This window comes from Sinocyclocheilus rhinocerous, unplaced genomic scaffold (assembly GCF_001515625.1).
Source record: "Sinocyclocheilus rhinocerous isolate Xijiao unplaced genomic scaffold, SAMN03320098_v1.1 scaffold4209, whole genome shotgun sequence".
Lineage (NCBI taxonomy): Eukaryota > Metazoa > Chordata > Actinopteri > Cypriniformes > Cyprinidae > Sinocyclocheilus > Sinocyclocheilus rhinocerous.
Window position 1 is genome coordinate 1 of NW_015627928.1, and position 10,090 is coordinate 10,090.

Consider the following 10,090-nt stretch of genomic DNA (forward strand, 5'->3'; position numbering starts at 1 on the left):
GTGTGTGTGTGAGTGTGTGTGTGTGTGTGTGTTCCATGTTCAAGTGTGACCAAATTAAATTAACAAGTGCCGTTTTTTCCACATTCCATTCTATGGTCGGGTAAAAATGACTCACAAGGGAAGGATTTGTAATTTTTTTTAATTATAGCCACATAAGTCCTCCAATCCACAAAATATTTTGTGTGCGTGTTCCAAATTCAAGTGGAACAAAAGTCCTGTACCACTCAGATGAACATTCAATAAAAAAAAAATTGTAAGAAAAAAAAAAATCCAGGTCAAAATGCCCCGAGGGAATGAAGGTTACATTTTCCGTGACGACTTTATTTAGAAGTTCTTATATGTGCTGCAAAGCCAACAATACATTGTATGAGTCAAAATTATCCATTTTTCTTTTATGCCAAAAATCATTAGGATATTAAGTAAAGATCATGTTCCATGAAGATATTTTGTATGTTTCCTACCGTAAATATATCAAAACTTAATTTTTGATTAGTAATATGCATTGCTAAGAACTTCATTTGAACAACTTTAAAGATGATTTTCTCAATATTTAGATTTTTTTGCACCCTCAGATTCCAGATTTTCAAATATTGTCCTATCCTAACAAACCATACATCAATGGAAAGCTTATTTATTCAGCTTTTAGATGATGCATAAATCTCAATTTCCCCTAATGACTGGTTTTGTGCTCCAGGGTCACATATTTAAATGGCTAGAAGGCGGTAAAAACCAGAGTAGTATATGTGTTGTTGGAAAGACCAAGTGAAGTGTTATCTGCGATAAAGTGCTTGTGATAGCGCGTTATCGACACCACCGTACTGTAAAACAATAGGGTGGGATTTATACTTTGACAGGCCAAAGAGAACAAGGATTTGGTGTTTACTCACATGACAGACGGGTTACCATCCAATAGGATAAGCGAATAAATGACTGACACGCCAAACGCCCAATCACAGGATGTTCCTAAGGCGGTGACGTTCCAGAGCTACGGCCCATTCATAGGACGCTCTCGGGTCAGAAGGCGGGACCTGATGAAATACGGGTGGGAAAAAAAATAGCTGAGCTCTGGGTGACGGTGAAGATGGCGGATGGGGACAGCGGGAGTGAGCGCGGCGGCGGAGGAAGCGGGTTCCAAGCGTTCCAGAGGGACCAAGAGACCCAAGAGCTGGCGTCTAAACGCCTCGACATCCAAAACAAGCGCTTCTATCTGGACGTCAAGCAGAACTCGAAGGGCAGATTCATCAAGATCGCCGAGGTCGGCGCTGGGGGCTCCAAAAGCCGCCTGACGCTTTCCATGTCGGTCGCGGCGGAGTTCCGGGATTACTTCGGGGATTTCATCGAACACTACGCCCAGCTTGGGCCCAGCACTCCGGAGCAGATCGCGCAGTCCTCCGGAGGCGAGGACGGCGGGCCTAGACGGGCCTTGAAGAGCGAGTATCTCGTGAGGGAAAACCGCAAATACTACCTCGATCTGAAGGAGAACCAGCGCGGGAGATTCCTGCGGATCCGGCAGACCGTTAACCGCGGCGGATTCGGTGTTCCCGGCGGCGGCGGTGGAGGAATTCAATCCGGGCAAACTATCGCTCTTCCCGCTCAAGGTCTCATCGAGTTCCGCGACGCGCTGGCGAAGCTGGTCGACGACTACGGCGGCGACGACGAGGAGCTAGCCTGCTCCGGCGGAGGAGGAGGAGGAGGTTACACGGAGTTACCCGAGGGCACGTCGATAACGGTGGACTCCAAGCGGTTCTTCTTTGACGTGGGCTCCAACAAGTACGGCGTGTTTCTGCGTGTGAGCGAGGTGAAGCCCAGCTACAGAAACTCTATCACGATCCCCTTCAAAGCGTGGAGCAAATTCGGCGGAGCGTTCTGCCGCTACGCCGAGGAGATGAAGGAGATCCAGGAGCGGCACAAAGATAAAGCGTTCGAGCGGAGAACCGGAGAGGAGTCTGAGGGCGAAGATTTGGACGACGACTGACCGCCGGAGGTGTCGCGTCGCTGGGCAACCGCGCAGAGCGAGAGCCGCGCTCTGGAGAGGGCTGCATGGAACGGTCGATGGCGAAAAAAAATATGTTTGACTGAGAAACACTGTCGTGTATATGTAAGAGAATCCTATTTAAAGCAGTTTAGACTATGTTTGGCTAGGTAAATGGATTTTTCTGCTGGCTGCTCTCTGTAGGTCTTGTCATTTTGAAAGTTTGCCCCTTTATAAAGAAAGAAAACAAACAAACACCCTTTTTCACACAGAGTCTGAGTTCACAAGCAGGGATGTTATAGTGTTAGTGTGTCAAGAAGAACTGATGATTATCTCTACTATAGGTGTTTTTGGTGTTGTGCCCTGCGATGGAGAGCAAACCAGCATCATCTGTGCGACGTGGTGTGCATCTCATAGTTAGCTCTTTAGGGATGTGTGTGTGTGTGTGTGTGTGTGTACATATATAAAAGACTCAGATCAAACAGCATCAAAATTGCAGGTTGTGGACACACAATACAGTTCAAGCAACAATGTACAAACCGTTAAAATGGTGCTAATAAAGTGTCACGCCGGCTGGTGGCTTTTATTTAGTAGTTCTCCTGTTTCTTGTCAGGATCGAGCACATTATTCTGATTGTATGAACTGAATTGGGAAGTGCATCGGTGCTGCTAGATGCCACTAAATTTTCTGGGTTTGACCTGATGGGCAAATTAGTAGTTTTAGAGCTTACGTGACATAACTGGAAATAACACCCAGCTGGGTTTAAATAGATTTATTTTTAATAAACAATATACAGAAATATATATAGAAATATATTTATATATAGACCTATAGAATCAATTATAAATGCTTCCTGAACAGGCTATTTAACAAATAAAAGTCGGATGCAATTATTTATAGGGATATATTTCTTACTGCTTTTCCATTCATTTCCTATGGTCTTGGAAGAGCAAAATATATGTGAAATATACAAACTAGACTTCTCAGTTTAGCTTGTATTCCAACCCCAGTGACATAATAACTCTCTTCTTTATTTCTCGGCGATCTCTTTCTCTGCATATTAAGTTGTCGCGAGTCTTACTGCAGTGGATCTGTCCGAATGTGTGTCCTTCTGTCATGGGTGTTGGATATTTTTAATTTGAGCGGAGAAAATTGATTTTCAAGCCTTCTGTAATCACGAGGATTAGCCATACATGCCACCCGGGAGCCATAGGGATTTTTGACTAACTTCAATATCCATACGAGTTTCGACCTCATTCTTGTCTGTACTGTGTTATGTGATAAAGGCAGCTGTTCAGTCAAGTGTGCACTGCTGTAATTCTCCACAAACTTCCTTTGAACAATAAATAGAATTTCTTTGCTGAGAACCTGAGTTTGTTTTACTCTTTCACAATTCTTGACAGCTCCTTCTGTTCCTTCCTGCAAAAAAATGATCTCTATGAAGAATTTCAGTCAGTTTTCAGGCCCCACCATAGCACAGAAACTGCACTTGTTAAAATTACAAATGACTTGCTTCTTGCGTCAGACCAAGGCTGTATCTCATTGCTAGTTTTACTTGATCTTAGTGCTGCGTTCGACACTATAGATCATGACATACTCATAGATCGATTACAAAACTAGACAGGTATTTTTACAAAACTAAACAGGTATTCAAGGGCAGGCTTTAGATGGTTCAGATCCTACCTGTCCGATCGCTACCACTTTGTTTATTTAAACGAGGAGTCATCTCAATTATCACCAGTAAAATATGGAGTGCCACAAGGATCTGTCCTAGGTCCTCTGCTATTTTCGATATACATGTTGCCCCTTGGTAATATTATTAGAAAATACGGGATTAGTTTCCACTGTTATGCAGATGATACTCAACTATATATCTCAACAAGACCAGATGAAACTTCTAAATTATAAGCTAACAGAGTGTGTTAAAAATGTAAAAGATTGGATGACCAATAATTTTCTCCTATTAAACTCGGATAAGACAGAGATATTACTTATTGGACCAAAAAACAGAATCTCTTGGATTACAATTTGCAACTAGACGGATGTACAGTTACTTCCTCTACAGTCAAAAATCTGGGTGTTATATTAGATAGCAACCATCCTGCACTGGACATGAATAATACTTCAAATCATGTGGTTGTTGAAGAGAGTTAGCAGATGGCAATTAAAACAAGGCAACCTTAACCAGTACTTAAAGGGACAGTTCACCCAAAAATGACTTCTGCTGTATTTTCTGCTCATGGAAGTCAGTAGTTACTGAAACAGACGAAAACCAGAGTGCAAGTGGATTTCAAGGCCTGTTGGAATCAAATTAAATCTCGTGACACTGTCAGATTGTGCAAGATGAGGAATAATATGTACTTTGGAATTTGTAATCAGTTTTTCCAAAGTGACAAGCGGTTATTTTGGCTTCGAAGAAGTATGCATTCTTGTCTGCGACTGAAAAGGAGTTTAAGCGGATATTCAAGAAAGAAGTTGTATTTTAACCGTACATAAATTACATAAACAGCCCAGTCCTGTGCTCAGAATTGCACCATTATCAAATTAAGAATTTCATAACCTACAATGCTTCACAAAAGTCATCAGGAAAGAAGAATATTTTTAACGTCTGATGTGTTTTGTGTTTTTCTCATTTTTCCTTTTTTAATATGTCTATATAGCTTAATTTATTTCTGTTTTAGTTTTTCAGTTAGTTTTTTAGAATGTGAATGAAAATGTGAAATGCAGCTAGCTGTAATATATATATATATATATATTAATACTGTATTGTTTTTATATTTTATTTCAGTTAAGGTTTATTTGATTTCAAGTAACAAAACTTGTTTTTTGGTTTTATTTAACTATAATAACCTTGCTTGCATAAGGCTGTACTACAGTAGTCTTGCTATTTCGCATTATAATGTCTAGTGATGAATGCATTGAGGAGAAGGTGCCCTAGAAAGTCCAAATGAAATGCATCTGAATTGAAGCATACTGAGGGCACTGCTCCTTCACAGAGCCTCTTATCTGTGAAACTCTGGGTTTGTTCCACTTCACAGATCCAGTTTGGACTCGAGGACGTCGCAAGCAATTTCTGCAGAGGTGACAACACTGAAACCGTCTCTTATTAGTGTAGCTGGCTATAAGGGAAGCACCACTAATACTGTTTCTTATACAGTACATCAGGATTTGAGCAATTAAACATCCTGCACTGGACATGAATAATACTTCAAATCATGTGGTTGTATTTTCTGCTCATGGAAGTCAGTAGTTACTGAAACAGACGAAAACCAGAGTGCAAGATGAGGAATAATATGTACTTTGGAATTTGTAATCAGTTTTTCCAAAGTGACAAGCGGTTATTTTGGCTTCGAAGAAGAATGCATTCTTGTCTGCGACTGAAAAGGAGTTTAAGCGGATATTCAAGAAAAAAGTTGTATTTTAACCGTACATAAATTACATAAACAGCCCAGTCCTGTGCTCAGAATTGCACCATTATCAAATTAAGAATTTCATAACCTACAATGCTTCACAAAAGTCATCAGGAAAGAAGAATATTTTTAACGTCTGATGCTGTATCTAATAATGAGAAACAACAGTCCTGCTCAAACACACCTTTAGATTTGGAGAAATGTAGCGTTCCATCCTTTGCTTATCAATGGGTCCTCTGCAGTGAATGGGTGCCGTCAGAATGAAGGTGTATTTCTTACAAACACACAGCTTTTGTCTTCTCCAGATGTTAACTGATGGACTGGAGTGCTGTGGATTACTTGTGGATTATTGTGATGTTTTTATCAGCTGTTTGGACTCTCATTCTGACGGCACCCATTCAACTCCATTGGTGAGCAAGTGATGCTAAATTTTTTGCTAAAATCTGTTCTGATGAAGAACAAACTCATTTACATTTTGGACAACCTCATGGTGAGTAAATTTTAAGCAAGTTTGAACTTATGCATTCTTGTCTGCGACTGAAAAGGAGTTTAAGCGGATATTCAAGAAAGAAGTTGTATTTTAACCGTACATAAATTACATAAACAGCCCAGTCCTGTGCTCAGAATTGCACCATTATCAAATTAAGAATATCATAACCTACAATGCTTCACAAAAGTCATCAGGAAAGAAGAATATTTTTAACGTCTGATGGTGCTGTATCTAATAATGAGAAACAACAGTCCTGCTCAAACACACCTTTAGATTTGGAGAAATGTAGCGTTCCATCCTTTGCTTATCAATGGGTCCTCTGCAGTGAATGGGTGCCGTCAGAATGAAGGTGTATTTCTTACAAACACACAGCTTTTGTCTTCTCCAGATGTTAACTGATGGACTGGAGTGCTGTGGATTACTTGTGGATTATTGTGATGTTTTTATCAGCTGTTTGGACTCTCATTCTGACGGCACCCATTCAACTCCATTGGTGAGCAAGGGATGCTAAATTTTTTGCTAAAATCTGTTCTGATGAAGAACAAACTCATTTACATTTTGGACAACCTCATGGTGAGTAAATTTTAAGCAAGTTTGAACTATTCCTCTGTTTATTGCATTATTTTAGTGTCATAATGGTGTTTTTTGTGCGTGACATCAGGTACCTTCTACTGTATATATTAATAGGCTAGTATTTAGCGCTTTTGGAAAAGTATCTGCTAATGGTGGTTGTTATATTATAAATGTATAAAACAGATTTTAGGGTTAGGGTTACTTTGTTAAGTTGGAATATTATATCAGTTAATAAAACTTTTTTTAAGTGGGTTAAACTTTATTTTAAGGTGTCCTTGTACATTTAAGTACTGAGTAATATTAATTAACTACATGTACTTACTATATGGTTAGGATTAGGGTTTGGCTTAGGGTTACTTGCATTTAATTATGCATAATTTATTGTTATTATAATAGTAAAAACATGTAACGTGTAACAAGGACACCTTAAAATAAAGTGTTACTGTAATTTTAAGTCCAATCCATAAAACCTCAATTGTTGCTACTATAATTTTTACAGTAAAGTTCTTGCAAACAGATTTTTTTAGTGCTGTCAAGCGATTAATCGCATCCAAAATAAATGTTTTTTGTTTTTTTTTACATAATATATGTGTGTGTACTGTGTATATTTATTATGTATATATATAAATACACATACATACAGGATATTTTGAAAATATTTACAAGTATATATTAATATTGATATAATTTATATTATATTATATATAAATATATTTAATATACAAACATAACATATTTTTCTGAAATATATACATGCATGTGTGTCTATATATAAATAATAAATATATACAGTACACACACATATATTATGTAAACAAAAACTTTTATTTTGGGTGCGATTAATCATTTGACATCACTAAGTAAATTTCACCGATTTTTTGTTTTTGTTTGTTTTTGCAGTGTGCTCCTCTAGATTGCTCCTATTTAAGTTAAATTAGAAGTCACTGCCATCCCTGGGAACTTTGCAAATTGGAGTCTTGTACATGTTTCGCTTGATCTTTATCAATTGTTTTGTATGAGTATTTTGTAGTTGGTTTTGTGTGCAACTTTATGTGCTGCCGTCTTGACCAGGTCTCCCGGGAAGAAGAGACTGTGAAGTCTCAATGGGATTCTCCTGGCTTAATAAAGGATACATTTCAAGAAGGCAAATCACACACTGAAGGCTTTTCGGTTGTTTAGAATAGTAGGATATCTGTTACCACTCATGCAGCTCACAGCTAAACCTGTAAAGGGATACGCCGTCTCGCTTTACAGTAACGACGAACAACTGTCCCTCATTCTCATGTCTTGTATAAAGTCCTATTGCATCAGTGCTGAGAGTTAAACCCCGTGACCCTCATCTGACATGATTCATAATCAGTCATGTACTGACACACACACACACACACACACACACTCTCTCACACACACACGCTAAGCTTCACTGATGACATTTCAAGGGTAATATGCAATGGCACGGCTGGCAGAGCGTCTCTGATTCAGGAGATTATTTCACATTCTCTGCCATGCTGCTGCTGATGATGATGAGGATAAGATGCAAACAGCTGTCAGACAGACTGTGCTTCATTCAGATTGTGCTGAGAGCTTCACTCTCAATCCACTAATCCTGAGAGATCTCCATTCACCTTGCACTGCTTATATGCCAGCAGACCCGCTTAACCAGTTATAGCTCCACTTCCCAATGCTTCACTAGTGAATGAGACCACAGAAATATGTGACCCTGGAGCACAAAACCAGTCATAAGGGTCAATCTTTTGAAATTGAGATTTATACATCATCTGAAAGCTGAATAAATAATCTTTCCATTGGTGTATGGTTTGTTAGGATAGGACAATATTCGGCCGAGATACAACTATTTGAAAATCTGGAATCTGAGGGTGCCAAAAAAATCTAAATATTGAGAAAATCATCTTTAAAGTTGTCCAAATGAAGTTCTTAGCAATGCATATTACTAATCAAAAATTAAGTTTTGATATATTTACGGTAGGACATTTACAAAATATCTTCATGGAACATGATCTTTACTTAATATCCTAATGATTTTTGGCATAAAAGAAAAATCTATAATTTTGACACGACTGTATCGTTGACTATTGCTACAAATATTTTTTATGTTTATATGGTTTTTATTTGTTATTCTTTATTATTTACTTACTTTCTGTCTATTCTCATTAAATACATTTGTATGTGAACCTCAGAGCTGGTGTTATTTTAGTAACTTTGATTAGTTGTTGTTAATACTTTGAATTCAAATTTGTTATATTTTCTGTTTTCCTTTTAATTTTAGTCATCATTTTAGTATTTTTTTTGAGTAGTTTTGTCTTTTTTGTGTGTGTTACTTTCTTTATTAAGTTATTTTAGTACTTCAACTTAAAACAAAAAATATATTTTTTAAAGAAATATTTCATTTATTTAGGTATTTTAAATGTTTATTTTATTTCAAGTAATTTTACAAAGGTTTTTGCTAGTGCTGTCAAAACGATTAATCGCATCCAAAATAAACGTTTTTATGTACATAATATATGTGTGTGTACTGTGTATATTTATTATGTATATATAAATACACACACATGCATGTATATGATTAAGAAAAATATATGTTATGTTTATATATTAAATATATTTATATATAATATAAATTATATGAACATAAATATATACATGTAAATATTTTCAAAATATATACTGCATGTGTGTGTATTTATATATACATAATAAATATACAGAGAACACACACACATATATTATGTAAACAACCACTTTTATTTTGGATTTTGGATTTATTTTTGGATGAAGTCGGCTGATTTCTTTTTTCACTTTCTCTACATTGTCTTTCATTCACAACAAGCCCAAACACTGGAAAATATGTGTTTATTTGGTAGTCATTAATAGAGTGAAATATCAGCTACACATAAATCGCATACTATGCAGAATATTCTTACATTTAAAATATGCATTTTTGCATCACATTTGCATATATTATTCAGTCAATGCATAATACAGAAATTAGGTGTTCTTAGATTGTCAAAAAGAAAGAAGTAAAATACATTATACTAATTAAAAAAATACATGCATATATATATTAAAAATTCATAGTCAACATACAGCAAGATGCTTTGCTTGCAGAACGAGCTGATTATTTCAGCTTCACAGCTTTTATATAATATGTATGACAAATACATTCATATATTTGCATATCATGTTACTAGAAAAACAATGCATATTAGATGTAGCATACGCTATACAAGCTATACAAACTCTAGTGCAACGCACTTTACTGATAAAAGTCTACTTAAAGGGTTCATGGGATGCCCATTTTCCACAAGTTGATATGATTCTTTAGGGTCTTAATGAAAAGTCTGTAACATAGTTTGGTTAATATTTCTCAATGGTAGTGTAAAAAACACCTTTTTTACCCTGTCAAACACAGCTCTTTTCAGATCAAGCCGTTTTTGTAGCATTTCCCTTTAAACGTTAATGAGCTCTGCTGACCCCGCCCCTCTCTTCCGAGCTGCTCTCAGAGAGACTGTTTACTTGCTGTATTCATCGTGAAACTTGCTAATTAGCACATTAATAGGAATGGCGATTTGCAAAGATTCATTACAAAACATTATACTCACTTCTTCTGTAGATGAGGCTGGATCA

The 10,090-nt window shown here is 37.0% G+C and overlaps 1 protein-coding gene across 1 annotated transcript; it reads left to right on the forward strand.

The window, feature by feature from the left end:
- The first annotated feature begins 1,017 nt into the window (after window positions 1-1,017).
- LOC107737074 (transcriptional activator protein Pur-beta-like) lies at window positions 1,018-2,558 on the forward strand. The gene has a single exon (XM_016548476.1). It carries the CDS (start codon window positions 1,082-1,084, stop codon window positions 1,973-1,975), a length of 894 nt encoding a protein of 297 aa, XP_016403962.1. The 5' UTR covers window positions 1,018-1,081; the 3' UTR covers window positions 1,976-2,558.
- Window positions 2,559-10,090: the final 7,532 nt, after the last annotated feature.